This window comes from Microcebus murinus, chromosome 3 (genome assembly GCF_040939455.1).
Source record: "Microcebus murinus isolate Inina chromosome 3, M.murinus_Inina_mat1.0, whole genome shotgun sequence".
Taxonomy (NCBI): Eukaryota; Metazoa; Chordata; class Mammalia; order Primates; family Cheirogaleidae; genus Microcebus; species Microcebus murinus.
This window is the reverse complement of record NC_134106.1, coordinates 39,778,301-39,795,731: the sequence shown is the minus strand read 5'-3', so window position 1 is coordinate 39,795,731 and position 17,431 is coordinate 39,778,301. Positions and strand designations below refer to the sequence as shown.

Below are 17,431 nucleotides of genomic sequence, written 5' to 3'. Positions count from 1 at the left end.
ACTGCCATGAGGACTGGGCATAACAACCAGAGTCTGTCTCTGAGGCAGGCTGCTGAGGACTTAGGGCAGAGGCCCAGGAGCTGGCCTTTGTGCTATGCAGGGAGGGAAGCTGGCGATGGGCTCTCAGGTGAATAGAATAAAACATTGTGGAGGGCGACTGGCAACTGCGTAGAGAGTAGCCTCAAGGGAGATGGTGCTACAGGCAGGGAGGTGGGGAGGAAAGGGGTTCAGGAACCCTTCAGCTAATCTGGGAACTTGGACACAGGGATAAAATTGGCCTGTACAAGCAACTCAGAAAGGAGCCATGTATTTAGGGCCTTGGGAGTAGGGGGTGGGGAGTTCTCCGGGAGAGACACCCTTGAGATGGACACTGAAATGATAACATGTTTATAGGAGAAACCAAGGGGAGCCTTAAAGGGCTCAGAGTCCTTGCTTGAAGTGTGGTTATAAGTAGCTTTCGAGGCCAAAACTCAAGAGCCTTACTAAAAGATTAACCATACAATTATTCCAATTTGGGGAATTAGATTATATCTAAGTCAATTGGGATTTGATATATTTTGTAAAGCATACTTTAATAGGCTTCAGTTTCCTTTATCAAATTTTTATAGAGAGACTGAAAGTTTGATGTAAGTACGAATTTATTGACATGAATTTCCTTTAGCTATTACTCTAACACAGAGGGTACCGAAGAGCTGAAGACAATGATCATAAACCCATAAGATCTGAAGTTTGCAAGATTCACTCCCTCCCCCTCAAAGAGAGAAAGAGGGAGAAAGAGAGAGAGAGAGACAGAAAGAGAGACAGAGAGAGAATATGAACAAATCTTTAAAAAAGAATCTAGAGGCTATTTTCAATTATAGTAAGAAGTAATGACAGTTTGACAATTTAAGCATTTTTTCCAGAAACATATATCTATTCCATAGATACCAAATTGATTACCATATAATTGAATTTGAAAATATACAAAATATTTGTTGTTCTTACATACAGAAATTAAAACCTAATTTTAAAAAGTGCACAGTAAAAACAGCATAAGGAAACCTACAATATCCATGGTATGTGTATTGTTTTCCATTGTACTGCCAACATCAAATTCTGTATTTGCCTTATTGATTACAAATATATTTTAAATGTCTCAAGGCCATTTATAACACTGACTAGTTTACTGGGTCCAACAACACTTCGGCTTCCTGGACTGGACGTGGAGTCTCGGCCCTGCAGCTCTGTGCAGCAGAAGCAGCTCTGGAAAGAACAGTCGCCAACCAGCTATTTGAAAACTATCGACTCTTGTTCTTTTTAGAATTTCCCTGTGAAAAGAAAAATACCAACAATAAGAACACAAACTTCCAAAAAAAAAAAAAAAAAACTCACATAGTTTATAAACCAAGCTGTCTGAAAGCCATATTTCACTGTGGAACACTTCAGCTTCCACAAAGGAGGCTAGCTGGTAACTGCTGCATTGTTAACTTATATTCAGTAATCACTAATCAGTTTGTTATGTTTCACTCTCTACTTCTATGGACCCTAGCCTTCTAGGGGCTGAAGAAAGGTGATAAAGAAAGAAAAGAAAGCTACTACCTTTGATTTATCAAAACTTCAAACATCCAATTTGTTCTAAAGACAAGACAGCATAAGATTTCATGAAGCTGAATAAAAAACGGCTAGCTTAAACATGTTTGTTGTTTAAATAAACACCTTTTAAAGGTCTTAATAGGTAATAATCTTGAATATGTGCCAACTAACACCGATATGGCACTGATCATTTGTCAAAAGTAAGCTTAAATACCAGCTGAGAACAAGTTAGAAGGAAGATGCCTTAAATTATTCCCAATTCCTCAAATACAGAGATTTGGACTTTATAGTTTTGTCTAACTTTTCTTCTTTCTGGAGAGGCTCACTTCTTAGGGATACTTTCTATTAATAAAATTCCTATATTTGGCCAGGTATGGTGGCTCAGGCCTATAATCCCAAGGTGGGAGGCCAAGGCGGGAGGATCACTTGAGACCAGGAGCTCAAGACCAACCTGGGCAACATAGTGAGATCCCCATCTCTACAAAAAAATTAGCCAGGCATGGTGACATGTGTCTGTAGTCCCAGCTATTCTGGAGGCTGAGGCAGAAGGATCATTCATGCCTAGGAGTTTGAGGTTGCCCTGAGCTATGATCACACAATCACACTCTAGCCTGGGTGACAGAACAAGACCCTGTCTCTAAAAAAGAAAAAAGAAAGAAAGAAAGAAAGAAATGACATAAAATAAATTCCTATATTTAACTCTTAGGTATAAATCCATTTTCTTCATGTAAGTAAAAAATGTTTGAAGAATACAAACACTAAGAGCAAAATAATAACAAACAAATGGTTTAGGATGTTTACTTGGTATCCAATGGAGACAATGTCAACTTAGCCATAAGATGATGTTATAGCAATCTAAATTACTAATAAGCAGTGGGGGCAGGGGAAGCAAAATACAGGGATTATAGAATGATCAAAGAAAGTTTAACAACATAAATTCCAAATTAAAGAAGGGTCTCTTACTCAGAGTTTTATGTAATGATAAGTATTTTTAAAAATAGCTTAAAAGTTCTGAGAGGGCTTGAAAATTCCCCAACTTCTTAAAGTAGCCACAATCCAATTACCTTTGGGAATGAACTTTGCTATACTCAACATTTATCCTTCTCAATTCAAAACCCAATACTTCAGACTGGCACAGTGGCTCACGCCTATAATCCTAACATTCTGGGAGGCTAAGGTGGGAGGCTCACTTGAGCTCAGGAGTTCAAGACCAGCCTGAGCAAGAGCAAGACCCCATCTTTACTAAAACCAGAAAAAATTGGCCAGGCGTGGTAGGGTGTGGTGGTATGAGCCTTGTAGTCCCAGTTACTTGGGAGGCTGAGGCAGGAGGATCACTTGAACCCAGGAGTTTGAGGTTACTGTGAGCTAAACTGATGCCACAGCACTCTAGCCTGGGCAACAGAGCAAGACTCTGTCTGAAAAAAAAAAAACAAAAAACTTCTATAGCTCTGGAGACTAAATGTTTTCCTAGAATCATTGCTACTTCTTTTCAATGTTAGGTTCTAAAACAGGATTTCTCATACTATCACTAAAATAAATTATACATACCATAAGAAAAACCAAAACATGATCTCCTCAATGTGTGTGCTTCCTACCATTACCAGGAATATTACCTGTGAGTTAGATATTGTTCTGGTGAAATATCGTAGGATCAAAAAAGTTAAGGGAGGCATTCTCCAAGAGGACCCACTCCCCACCCCCTATCTCTAAGCTCAAGTTTCCTGAAGCCCAAGTAACTGGAGAACCATAATAAGGGCCCGATTGACTGGATACAGTCATCACAGAGTTGGCACAGAGAAGCATCAGAAAACCCTCCAAAGCAGCAAGAGGTCAATGAATATCATGAAACTACGCTGGCAAATGAAATTATATAATGTAGATTCCAATGCATTAACATGATGCATTTTCCAAGGAGACCCCAAATGAGCAGAATGCTGCCTTACACTACCACTAGCAGATGATAAAACAAAACCTTGCTTCATTCATCTCTCTTTCCTCCCCAATGCACATAGCAGGAACTCAATAAATGCCTGCTGAATCAACAAGGGGCAGCAGCACATCTCAAAGACTGCGAGCTAGGGACAGTAAGTTCCAGCTGGTGGTGGTATAATACGTCTGAGTTAGGAAAATGTGCTAGGAACCTGAGATGATGCACAGAACTGAGCCCCCAGATGCCCAAGATTAAGGGCAAAAGACTATATACCTTAAGTTACAATAATAGAGAAATGGTCTGTGGATATGCATTTCAACCTAAGCATATCACCCAATACCTACTAACCATGGTCTGAACAAGCAGAGTTTATGGGAAATGAAATCAAAGGAAGTCTCTGGAGTTAAAGGGCAAGACATTTCTAGGTTATATGGATAATTATGAGAATGAATTTTCTAAAGGTTCTTCTTCAACAGTATCATTTTAGACTCATATAAATAAAGAGCAATTCCCCTTCTAAGCCCTTTGTGAGTCACCCTACATTTTATACAACAATAGCAGAAATGCAAAAGTGCCAAAAAGCAGCAAATATAGCATTAAAGCCTTCAGTATCAGACTTTCTCAGCTTTTAACTCAGCCAAAGACATTTAATTTTACTTTTGGACGAAAGGACAAATGATATTAAGGAAAATGATTTATAAATGCTTTCGATCTCATCTTTTGCTCCTGAAATGCCTAACAAGGAAATACCTTAAGCTAAATATTATATTGCAGAGAGACTACCTCACCTCACCTCACATACCTTACTGGACATCTTGAGCGTGTCAATCTCTTCTCTCTGTTTGGATAATGTCTCGTTCATGCTGCACAGGTGGTCACTCATCATACTTAACTGATCCTCGTAACTCCTCTTGGTAGTTGTCAGCTCATCCTAAATAGCAAAGAAAAAAAGGGAAAAAGGAATAGAGAAAAATAAAAACCCCACTAGCCATACCACTCTGAAGCTTTTATAATTCCTAAAATAATTTGGATTAGGGAAATTATAATTAACAATAATTTATTGTATAATTCAAAAGTGCTAGAAGAGAAGAACTTTATGTTCCCAACACAAAGAAATGTTTGAGGTGATGCATATCCCAATTATCCTGATTTGATCATTATGCATCATGTATCAAAATATCACATGTACCCTCAAAATATGTACAACTATATCATTTTTTACAATTTCTAAAAATTTGGAAAAGCAACTTATCAAGATGGTTTATCTGATCAGTTAGCATGTACGTTAAGTCATAGGTCAAACAAGACAAGAAAATGAAAAGTGGGAAAAAAATTTTCTTATCCTTCAAAATATGTTCATAATTTCTTTGCAAAAATGTAATGGTTTCTTTCTATGCCCAGTATACAATTATAGGAAAAACGAGAGGGCTACATGACCTTTCCAAATCCCCTAGGTTTCCCTGAGCCTTAGGTGAGGCCTCTGACCATTCCTACCATCCCACAACCCTCCTGAAGGCATCTAGAAGAAACTCTCTTCCCACCTCTCACACTCTCTTCAGCCCCCTAAAATCTAATCCTGTGCTCCTAACTAACCTGATAAACTAATCTGAAATGAGGAGGAGGCAGGTGTTGCTATGCTGATGTTTTTCCTTGTCTGGTATTATGTTTTTATTAACAAGGACTTTCTGAAAGCAAGTGTTTAAAATAAGGCAGTAACCAAGGAAAGAGGAAAATTTTGCAGACCTACCTTTCAGTTTAGGTCAGTTTTATGAAACAGGAAAGAGAAGAAACAGAGTAATGTGTATAGAACATGCCAACAGCCCACCATGACAGGTATTTACAAGGAAGGGCAAAGAAAGGAGGATTATGAGTAAATAAATATTATTTAAGCAAACACTAACTATAAAATGATTTAAAATTTGCCTGACATAAGTAAGATGTTACTTTAAAAGAACACATGTCTAGAGGTCAAATGCCATTACTTTGGAAAGGAAATTCTGACTTTGCTACCTGAGAACTTTCAATGAAAAAGCGTTAAAACTGCTAAGGTAACATTTATGAAGTCACCTGAAGTCTGGTGATGTTCTGACTGGCAAGTTTCATCTCTTCTGTCAATGCCTCCTTAGACTTCTCAGCCAAGGCCAGTCTTTTAGAGAGTGCTCGGCACTGTAAAAGCAGAAAACATTCCATTACTAGAGGGAGTGCTTTTTTCTAAAACCAAACTTGCTTCAGGGAAGGTTACTAAAAACACTTCCCAAAGCCAAAAGCCATTCATCCATTCCACAAATATCTGCTGAACACCGACAGGCATTGAACCCCACACTGGAGTACACACAGATAGCAAAGAAGTGGGCCCCGCCCTCATCGTTTCAGTCAGGGAAAAAAATCTACCAACTCAAGCTCATCAGTGTTTTTTTTTCCCTAGCTCTGGCCTGACGACGAGTGGTTATAAACAACATAAGAACTTTCTACATTTACCCAGGATTCATTTATAGTTATACTGGATGAAAAGGGAAGTGATTATTTCAAAAGTATCAATGGCTTCTGCCCATGCAATGTGGATCCTAAGACACTTTTCTTGTGTTTTAAGTCTTTCATTAGAGATCACATTACAGGAACAATAAAAGCTCTACAGTCCTACCCTACAGATTATGCTCTGTCTACAAGGGAAAAAAAATGAGTGCAAAACCATAAAGATCCTGGCTGCTTTCTTTCGGGGTTCCCACCAAACCTACACTATCCAGAGACAGAATAGATCAAAAAGAAAAATCCTATTTCACACTATTGTTCAAAAAGGGTATGAGATTAAAAGGATCACTAAACTTTCTGATAAGGCCACTGAGACTGACTAGGAGGATCTGCGGGGACATACTTGAATGCTGTGTTGACATCAGGCACTTAGACTAACCATTCCAGTAAAGTCATACAGGGGGTCACCACTTCCTGTTTACGAATGAGAAAAAACTAGGACAATTTAAAAATTCTTGTGTCACAATCGTGCTAAAGACATTAACTAAAATAAACAAATCTCTTGGAAATAAAACAGCCTCAAAAATTCCTCAGTTACTCATTTAATTTCTCACAAGAAAATTTCAGGACAGTTCAGCCAACCAAATCAACTACCTCCTATTAAATAAATATCCATTCTGTGCTCAGCACTGAAGCTGACAAAGAGGGAGAGAGACATGCAAGGCAGAGGTCCTCATAAAGATGACAGTCAAGTCTGGGACACTCAGATAGCAGTTAGGGAAGCAAACAATGAGAATACGATTGCTTGCTCACTGTGTGGCTCAGACAGTGCGACAGCAGTTCCACTGCAAGTCATCCAGTCTGCTGTCCCCCTCCCCCGCCCCCACTTCTGCATTCCAACAAGCTGTCACTATTGATCAGCTTATCAAACATGTATGAGATGGCTGCTTGTGAACAACACTGAGCACATGATTTGTTTTAGCAGGAAAAAGAACAAAACCCCTCTGCACTTCTAGCAACTGGCCTCTTATCAACCTCTCCATTTCTGCAGAATAGAAGAAAATTACAAACTCAGGTTCTAATAAAGGATGTTATCTTTTCTCCTGCAATTTCTTTAACAACTTTAAACATTATAATTCTCCGTCTGCCATTTATAACTGACCTTTTCATGTAAAGTTTCAAATCAGAGACCTTAAAGGTACTTTTATATGTTGAATAGCATCCATTCTATCTTATTTATTTCTTATTCTTTGATATCCTTTCTTTCCTCATTTTCCCCCTTCTACTCAATGAATTGTGTATAATTTTATCGATTATATTGCATAGTACTTTTCTTTTCCTTTTTCTTTAAGCATGAAACAAAGTTTATTGAGGAAGGACAAGATAGATTTACAAAGTAAGAGCAAGATGGCAGAATGGCAAACAGGCCTCTTGTAACAAAAGGCTGCATAGTGCTTTTCTAATTCTTTTAAAAAAATTATCTGGTGAGACAGGAAACTATAACAAAAAATGAACTTGTATATGTTTTAAAGGTTGAAAATATTATATTTTTTATTTTATCATTTATAGTAATTAATTTCTATAAACTTATCATGTAGAAATTTAAAAGTATTTTAGAAAATCAGGCATATTTTGCTTTTTAACTTGCCTATATAAAATTTCCTTGAGCTCTGAATGTCCACCTGCCCATAACTCTAAAACAAATAATCTGTAACAAGAATGCTCCAAAACATGTTATGTGACCATAGGAAAGACTACCTATAAGTCTCCCAGCTATCTTGCAGTAAGTTAGAAATGACGAATCAGTCTTATATTTACTGAAATACAGATTTTTGGTTGGTACACAGACTAATCAATAAGAACTCCAACCAAAGTCATAGACATGTACAGACACAGAACACAAAGACTTCTTTCTTTTAGTGAACAGCAGAAGAATAGAACAGTGACCTAATTCCTGCAGGGGTCAGGAAAACCCCCCAACCTGGTATAACTAACTGTCCACTCACCTCAGCATAAAAATGCACTGACTTACTGTCAGCCAGCTGCAGTTGAGACGTAAGTTCCACTATCCTTGCCATGTAGTGATTTTTAATTAGGTCTTCACGAGATTCCACATCTGGAACCTACATAGAACACAAACACATATAAATAAATGCCAATGAGACTAAGCAATTCTAGGGGGAAAAAAAGACAACATTTTGTACATTGTCATTTGAAATTTGGTAGGGAATCACTATTTTCCTACCCCTCAAAGAAACTTCAGACATGGCAGGTAAATGTATATCCCAAATTTCTTTTATTCAGCATATCTCAGAATGAAGTTGTAGCTTCAACGGAACAGAAATGTAGTGAAGTACTGGGAAGCCTACTGAAACCATGTCCCTTTATCCAGCTTTTGTTAGCCACAAACCTGACTTTTAAAATCTCCACCTGTCTGACTCCTGTGTCCTCCTCTAACTGAAAGAGAGCAGGGAAAGGGGCTATTTATTGGAACCCTAAAATATGAACATGCTTGATTTCCCCCAAATTATCTTAAGATAACTCTAATGCTCTTAAAACATACTAATAATTTAAATTACTTCTATATCGAACAGTTTATGGCCTTTGTCCCAGACTAGTGTTTCTACTAGTTACTCTAGCCATGACATTCTATTGAGTTTAGTTTAAAAATACACACTAAAGGCCGGGCGTGGTGGCTCACGCCTGTGATCCTAGCTCTCTGGGAGGCCGAGGCAGGCATATTGCTTGAGGTCAGGAGTTCGAAACTAGCCTGAGCAAAAGCGAGACCCCATCTCTACTATAAATAGAAAGAAATTAATTTGCCAACTAATACATATAGAAAAAATTAGCCGGGCATGGTGGCGCATGCTTATAGTCCCAGCTACTTGGGAGGCTGAGGCAGAAGGATTGTTTGAGCCAAGGAGTTTCAGGTTGCTGTGAGGTAGGCTGACGCCACGGCACTCACTCTAGCCTAGGCAACAAAGCGAGACTCTGTCTCAAAAAAAAAAAAAAAATACACACTAAAGTTCAAGATTACATATAATATAAATAGGAAATCAAAGAATTTACCAATTTACTTGAACTATATTTACCTGTCTGCCATACTGAGTGGTAGACAGAATGACTTTAGAATTCATTTAATGTTTATAAAGTCACATCTTAGAACATTTCAAAATTCAAACGTGCAAACCTATCTGACAAGCCAAATATGATTTGGGTTCATGCACTTTGAGGGCTGGAAAGAGCTACCAAGCACACTATTGGTCGAGGCCCTGAAAAGCCCTGCTTTCTTGGCTACCCACTGGGAGGACTAACATGGCTCTCAGCCTCATGCCGTATGCCAGCAAGAGGATGGCCGAGCAGGAGCCACACCTTGTCAAACTACCAAGGCAAGTCACCCAACAAGGCAATTACAAAAAACAGGCTATCATTTGTTGGTGACAGTTAAAATAGAACCAGAGAGAAAAGCAACATGGATTCATCGATGAAAGGGGAAAACACTGGCTCCACATTTGCTAGAATTGTCAGAAGAAAACAAACGGACCAAGATGGCTTTCGCAGAACTTTGCCAACAAACACGCTGCCAGATATTTATAACAAACAGTATGATGCCAAGTGTACATTACCTCACTGTCAGACGTCCTGGTTAAAATCCCAATCTAGAACGTAAAGGAAAAGAAATCTTTAAAACTGAATGTTTACATTTCAAACACAATAGGTTCAATAATTATAATATTTTCTCAGTTCATAGTTTTACAGAGCACTGTGAGTGTAATATTAAGAGATCACCCTCAGATGGCCTTTTACTACAAGGATGCTATGCATGCTGATAGGTAACTGCATTCACTATTTCTGCCGTGAGGCAGGAACTAATAATAATCATTACTAAATCCTCTATCAAAATGCTGATTAGCCCATCTCACTGAAACCCAACAAATTATCTGGAAAGAAAGAAGATCAATTTTTAAACTCATCTTGTCATTTCTATACTTATTTCCAAAGCAATAGCCAAGAAGGGCTAAAGAAATATTTTTTATGTTTTTTTAATTAAACATTCTGAACAGAAAACACAAATAACCACCATTCTAGCTGAAAGCTCAAGAGAAGGAAGAAAAAATAAATATATTTTGATGTAATGTTATTATGACATTAGTGAGCATTAATTTCATATTTAAATTAATGAAAACAAAAATACAATTTTAAACACATTAAAGTGCTGCTAGATTTTTTAAAGCTTGCTTTTGTGGATTAAATTTCAAAATCTATTAGAATTATTGAATTCAGGTTATTGTTCAAGTTGGAAGGGCATGTGTTTGGGTCAAATGACTTAAGGAAACTACTGGAAACCACTGGAAGTTTCAATGGATTCTATTAGCCAGAGATGATACCTGATAAACAATTTTCATATAGTCTAAGTAGTATCCTCATGAGTATCATTCTGAACAGTGAGCAGTATATCAATTGAATGTGTGCTAATGAATGCTATGCCCACCTGGCTGTAAGAGTCTTTTATAAGACCTTCTCAAATAGAAGAGCCATAATTTCATACTCAATGAAGCAGAAGTAGCAATTGCTCTTTCTCTTTTAGTTAAAAACTGCTTACAATAACACACCAATTGTTTAATTTTATATATTCAATTATGACTGCATTTGATGAAATAAACTGCAAGGATGCATCTATTCCAACCCCCCACCCTCCATCTCTTACTTCTGGGTTATGGTTTGGAAATGTGGTACAGCATGAAGTCCTTCAAAGGAATGGTATTGTACAAATGGAAGGAAAAGTTTTAACATACATAATTTTAACATTTTGTCATATTCTACTAACAAGAATATAAACCCATACAGCCCTTTTAGAAAATAACTTGGCATTAAAGATCAAGGAACTTGAAAACATTCATGCCTTTTGACCCAATAATTCCAACCCTGAGAATATAGCCCAAGGAAATCATCTAATGTGCAAAAAGAATCTCATGCATAAAAATGAGATATTATTTAAAACAGTAACAATAATAACCAATGTCTAATTATGGATAAACTAAGGTATATTAGATATGGAATACTGTGGAATCAATAAGTTTATTCAGTGTTTGTAATAACAGATAAATATTTGTGTATTAACATTATGCTAACAGATTTGAAATTTTATGTAGTACAATTTCAACCATATATGAAATTTTATAGAAAAAAAGATAAAAGTGGTAACTTTTTTTTTTAATTTCTTTTTCTGCCCCATATCACTTGTAGAAAACAGTGGTAGCTTGGTTATTGATGATAATGTCATCTTTTTCTTCCTCTGTATTTTTTAGTTATCTATAATGTACATGTATTATTTTTATACTTAAAATATATACTGTAAAATTCTATTAATCTTTAATTCTAGCAAAACCCAGAAATTTCTTATTCTGTGCTTCTTCCTTCTTGACATTATTATTTTTTATTTTATTTTTAAACAGATGACCTCAGAACTTTATTAACATTATTGCTACCTTTTTTCTTTATAATAAATAATAGATGGCTGAATATTCAAATTACAATACTAGGTATTTTAATGAAAATAATACGCATTTAACTTTTGAAATGCTATAGAGTTAGAAATAGTAAGTTTCTATCTGAGGTTACTTTTTCAGCCTCAAAATGCTTGATATCAGGAGGTGGGGCCTTTGGGAGGTGACCTAATGGGATTAATGTCCTTAGATAAGAGAGCTCGTTTGCCTCTTCCACCAGGTGAGAACACATAAAAAAGATTGCTCTCTATGAACCAAGAAACAGACCCTCACCAGACAATGAATCTGCCAGTGCCTTAATCTTGAACTTACTAGCCAACAGAACTGTGAGAAATTAATTTCTGATGTTTATAAGTCACTCTGTTCACGGTATTTTGTTACATCAGCCTGAACAACTACAACAATGCTTAACACTAAACAATATGTTAAAGCCTTACCAACTGGCATTTAAAAAAGAAAACCGAGGCCAAACAGGAAGATACTTACCAGACTGGTGCTCTGAACGGGCTCTGGCACAGCCTTAGCTGCGGCTTCATCCTGGCCAGCAGCATTCGACAAGGCAGCGTTGTCCTGGGCCAGCCCAACCAACTGCCCACTACTCGTACTCTTCAGCTTATCCGCGATTCGCTGGTTTTCTTTCTCTAGCTTGATTTTCGCTAACTGTGCTTCCAGCATCCAATGTTCTTTTTCCTGCTCCAATTTAGAAATCTTTTCTAAACTCTGCTGGACCTTGAAAAGTAACAGAGTTTTGCATTTTAGAGAATGATGAAGACAAAACTCAGTGCCCCACCCCCCAAAAAAATTTTTACAGAATGTAAACCAAAACTACCTTACAGAGGTAAAAATGAAAGAGTCTGACCCTGGAATAGGGTCAGATTTACTAAACAGGATACCAAAAGTCCAACCATAAAATGAGAAACTGAGCTATAGTAAAAATAAAAAATCTCTACTCATCACTCTTTAAGAGAGTGAGAAGGAAAGCCAAGAATGAAAGAATCTATAAAGCATGTATGCCACAGAGATCTAATATCCAGAATACATAAAGAATTCTTGCAGATCAGTAAGAAAAAGATAGATAACCCAATAGAGATACAGGCAAAAAACACCACCCACAACAAAAGACTTAAACAGCCACTTGAACAAAACTATAAACATATAAAAAGAAGGTGTACGGTATCATTAAATATCAAAGAAAAACAATTTAAACAACCCATTTGGCTAAAGTTGAAAAAACAGAAAATACAAATGTAGACATGTTTGTGGAACAATTGGAACTATCATGTCGTGCTTAATGAAAGAAACCAGACCTGAAAAAGTATATACTGCATAATTGTATTTAATAAAAAGTTCAATAATGGGCAGCAAAACTAATCTATGGTGTTAGAATGCAGGAGAATGGTTATGTTTTGGAGAGAGGAGAGTAGTCACAAGAAAGGGGCATGAGGAAGGCTTCTATGGTCCTAGTGGCTTTTTTTTAATGTAGATTTTACATAGAGAAATGTTCTTTTTTTTCAAAATCTAGGTACTGATTGATTATATTATTGTGTTCACTTGTGAAGATTCATTGGGATGTACACTATTGATTTGTACACTTTTCTGTTAAGTATGTTATACTTTACTAAGAAGTTAAAAAAACCCTATTTCTCAGGGTAAATAAAAACTTGAGAATTACATGAAAATAATAGCAATCTTACAGTGAATTCCAAATGCTTCATCAACTATGGTGATGAGGAGTTACCATCTACATGGCACTGTTCATGGTATCTTACTTTCATTATCTCACTGAAGCCTCCTTCCAGTCCCACAATTTTCTTATTTCTCAAAGGGGACTAAAGTTCCCAGCAGCTACACCAAATGGCAGAACCAGGATTTGGATCCTGACTGTCCAGCTCACAAATCTGACTCTTTTTGCTGTATCACACTGTCTTCCATTGGCTCGATTAATTCTTACAAGACCCTGAAAGGCAGATATTATCCTCCCTTTTAGAGAGGCAAGAAGTGAGGGCCAGAGTGTTTATTAGACTGGCCTAAAGCTGGTCAATGGCAGAGTAGGAAAAGAATTAGCTTTGAGGTCAGACAGTTCTGCCACTTACTAATTTGGGTAAAAGTTGCTTAATTTCTTAGAGCCTTACTTGCCCCACATTTAAAAAAATAAAATCCAAAATTAATTTTTAAGGTATTCTACATTTTATTGTTTATCTCTGGAATTTTGTTTTTCAGGAATTATGCTGCGAATTAAATTTTTAGTTCTAACATCCTATTGCATTAATAATGAAAAGTGAAATGTTTCCAATGAAAATAAAGTCAGTATAGACAAAATATTGTCTCAGGTGAATCTATTTGTGCTCTCTTTAAAATAACTATTCTCCAAACTAAAAACAAGCCAGATGTTGAGGTGAATATTATATTCTGACAAATGCTAAATTGGTGTCAGTTTGTACCAATTTCTGAAAAACACAACACCTGCCACCTCCACCCACTCCCCAAGTTCACATGACCACTAAATACTGGAAACTTTTCATTCCTGCTCATTTAAGAAGTGAAAATAATTTACTGAATCACTAGCCCCTCTCCCTCTATGCCTTAATATTTTCAACATTTAAATCTGGTGCCTAAAGAAAGAATTACTCATCATGGCCAAAGTGTGTAGACATTACTTTAGTGCCAATTATAACACCCATTGAATCAAGATAACTTATTTAGAGTATCAACACATTTCCTTTAACAAATTATGTCTATGGCGCTCTTTCGTATGTATTAAACAGTTCATTTTATGTTTACTTAGGTAGATTTTGAATTCCTCTCTATATTTTAAACACCTTCTCTAGGGGACTTAACATTTCTGTTCTTTAACAATATCCACGATTTTTCAAGCGCCACACCTGTTGTGCAAGGCCTTCTCGACTTTCAGTAGAGCTGAGAAGGACCCGGCGGTTTGACAGTGCTTCTTCATAAGGCACAGACTCCAAGAGAGGCTATGGAAAAAAAGCATCATAAGAATTAAAAGAAAAATATTGTTACCCTACCCCACATCCTACATATACAAATAAGAATGATAAATGAGCTATGATAATAAATTCAGATATATGACAACATAAACTATTTCCTTTAATACATGTGAAAAGAAAAACAACTTTTTAAAAGAAAACTAATGAAGGAGAACTTATCACACCAATTATAGACAGTCCTAGATTTAGCAAGGCTCAACATCAATTTTTCAACTTTACAAAAAGCAATCTGCATTCAATAGAAACCATACTTCAAGTATCCATACAACCATTCTGTTTTTCACTTTCAGTATAGTATTCAGTAAGTTACATGAGATATTTCAACACTTTATTATAAACAGTGCAAAAGATGCAATCTAAACAGTGAAAAATAGTCAATCCACCAGCAATGAATGGGTTAATTAAATTATTACACATTTATAGAATGAAATACTATCAAGGCATTAATGATAGTAATTTATAGATATAATTTTTCATATATAGAAACATATCCATAATGTATTACAAGAAAAAAATCCTAAAACAATGTACTAGGATACACTTTGTTTTTTATAGTATATGTGCATGTGTGCACTTGCATATACGTTAAAATTTTTTGGATACAGATATACTGTTCTCCAACAAAGAGTAGATTCTAGCTCACTGATGGACTCTTAAAAAAAAAAAAAGAGTAGCTATTTTTGGCTGGTGGGATTTGGGGTGACCATAATTTTCTTCTTAATGTACTGCTGTATCTTCTGATTTTTTTCTGCAATGATCACATATTATTATATTCAGAACAAATTATAAACATATTTCATTATTTTTTCTGTTTCTACAGGTTTAAGTTTCTGAAGTTTGATACTTATTGATTGCCAGGCTACTACCTCACTCCAGGCACTTGGAACACGAGTCCAGCATAACCTACAAATACAGGCAAAGCTTCTTAGGCGAAGTTGAGGTCTCTGTCATCTTCTCTTCCCCGTAGATTCCTCCCAACACTCATGTGCCCAAAAATTGTATATAATATAAACAATATGAACTATGGGAAAACTCTTGCCATTCTCTAGAATGATTCCTGATTTTTCCTCTGATTTAAATGTTAACAGCAGCTCACAAACCTTTCTCAAAGACTTCATATAGGCAGCAGCTTTTTTCTTGTACTGTAGCATGCATTCGGCTGAAAGAGGACTAATGAATCCACTCGCTGCCTTAGGCCCATAGCTCAGTGAAGCAATGAAATAGTCCACATTGTTGCTGTAGAAAGATGCAATCTAAACAAAGAGTGACAAGAAGATAGATTTGGTTTTCCAATAATATATCTAAAATACATATCTAATAGCTTTTGGAGCCAAGTTTAAAGATACTGAGAATGGAAATAAATTTTTAACACCTATCCAAAAGGCCACATTTATTTATTTGAGGAGAATACCTAGGCAGTGATTTATAATAAAAAAGAAGATACCAGTATAAATATTGAAAACAGACTTCTGACATGTCCTATGCTAGACAATATCTATTCTTCCTGAAAACCAAGATTGATTTTGATTTATTCTGTAGGTGACTTTCATGAGCTATTTACCTCATTAACTTCTGCCACTGCTCTCAAAATATCCATGTTTGGGTTTTTATACTACATTTGTATTGTAACTTTGAATATTTCATATTCAAACAGAAGACATGACATAGCACCTTGAATATGTAATCTCTACTTAAATTTAATTCTGTAAATCTCAATTTGTGAATTACAAATATGACAGGAAAAAAGACTGAAAATTCAGCAGACTATCATTTACAGATTTAACACTTGTTAAATCTGTGCAAGCAGCCACAAAGATGCATGACTATAATTTTCTGAGCCATAATTTTGAATCTACAGTGCTATATGAAATGATGATATAAATAAAAATGTCTGGCCAAATGTCTTACCTGGAAAATTATAATCTTGGATACATTAAAGAGTATTCTATTAATATTCTGATAAAAAACATGACTTGTGAAACAGAGTATTCTACCTTGGCAAAAACTGCTCAAAAATTGGCAATTAATCACTAACGGTCTGAAAGGTTGTATTTTCCATTAATGTTTTACTATGTCAAATGAAATTCTATGTTAGGCAGTATTCAATAAAATGAACATTCTAAAAATGTTGAGCTATAAAATACTTGGGAATGATATGATACACCCAGTGTTTGAATTTAGGCCATAGTAGTATATGCTGAGGCTTATTTTCTTTCTTCTTTCTAATATTTCTACATTTTATACTTTCCTACTAGGTCTAAAAAAAAATCACAAAATATAAAATTTAGTTTAATCTAATCATATTAGCTAAATAGTAAGCTGACACCAACTAACATTAGTTTCAATACTTATTTTAGTTGAAAATCGTTTATAAAAAATTCTACAGTGAAGATCAGGATCTTTCCTTGAGACAACATTTTAAGTTTTCAAGCAAAGCAAAGCTAAAATAAGCTATGAAATATACAAGCATTTACTATTTCACAGTTCTCATAAAAGGCAGAAAATACAGAAACTCCTATAAAATAACATGTTATAATTATGGCCCCAAGCTATAGCAAATAGTCAGAAAGACCAGTCTGAGTTTGGCAAAGATGACATTAAATGTCTAACATGATCTATGATCATATCTCATTAATTCAAACTACTTGAAGAAAATTTGTTCCTATTACAGTCCACTTGTCAGAAGAAGAACAGCTATATAAATACAGATACAGAGATTAACATTGCCTTGAGAAATTATGTTGAGTCTGCTGAAATAAATGGGTTAAGATAGTTCTGAATATAATCCTTTTGGTTTTATACATATGGGGAGTTCTCAGAGAAACCTTAATTGTTGAAGGTGTTGATGACAGCCACATGAACACGCACGCTGAGAATATGACCTCTGCTAAAACTAGAATATCCATGATCAAAGGATTTTTTTTTTTTTTTTTTTTTTTTTTGAG

General features: G+C 35.8%; 1 protein-coding gene across 2 annotated transcripts in view; it reads right to left on the bottom strand.

The window, feature by feature from the left end:
* Nucleotides 1–620: 620 nt before the first annotated feature.
* The window catches only part of PPP1R21 (protein phosphatase 1 regulatory subunit 21), a 59,673-nt gene continuing 42,862 nt past the window's right edge, over nt 621–17,431 (bottom strand). The window contains exons 15-22 of one of the 2 annotated variants that reach the window (XM_012755450.2): nt 15,587–15,739; nt 14,361–14,453; nt 11,965–12,207; nt 9,598–9,630; nt 7,978–8,094; nt 5,570–5,668; nt 4,296–4,433; nt 621–1,307 (exon numbers count right to left, since the gene is read on the bottom strand). In XM_012755450.2, coding sequence (XP_012610904.2) covers nt 1,278–1,307; nt 4,296–4,433; nt 5,570–5,668; nt 7,978–8,094; nt 9,598–9,630; nt 11,965–12,207; nt 14,361–14,453; nt 15,587–15,739 — 906 coding nt within the window. In that variant the 3' untranslated portion in view covers nt 621–1,277. The remainder of the gene's footprint in view (nt 1,308–4,295; nt 4,434–5,569; nt 5,669–7,977; nt 8,095–9,597; nt 9,631–11,964; nt 12,208–14,360; nt 14,454–15,586; nt 15,740–17,431) is intronic. The other variant, XM_012755468.2, reaches the window with a different exon arrangement.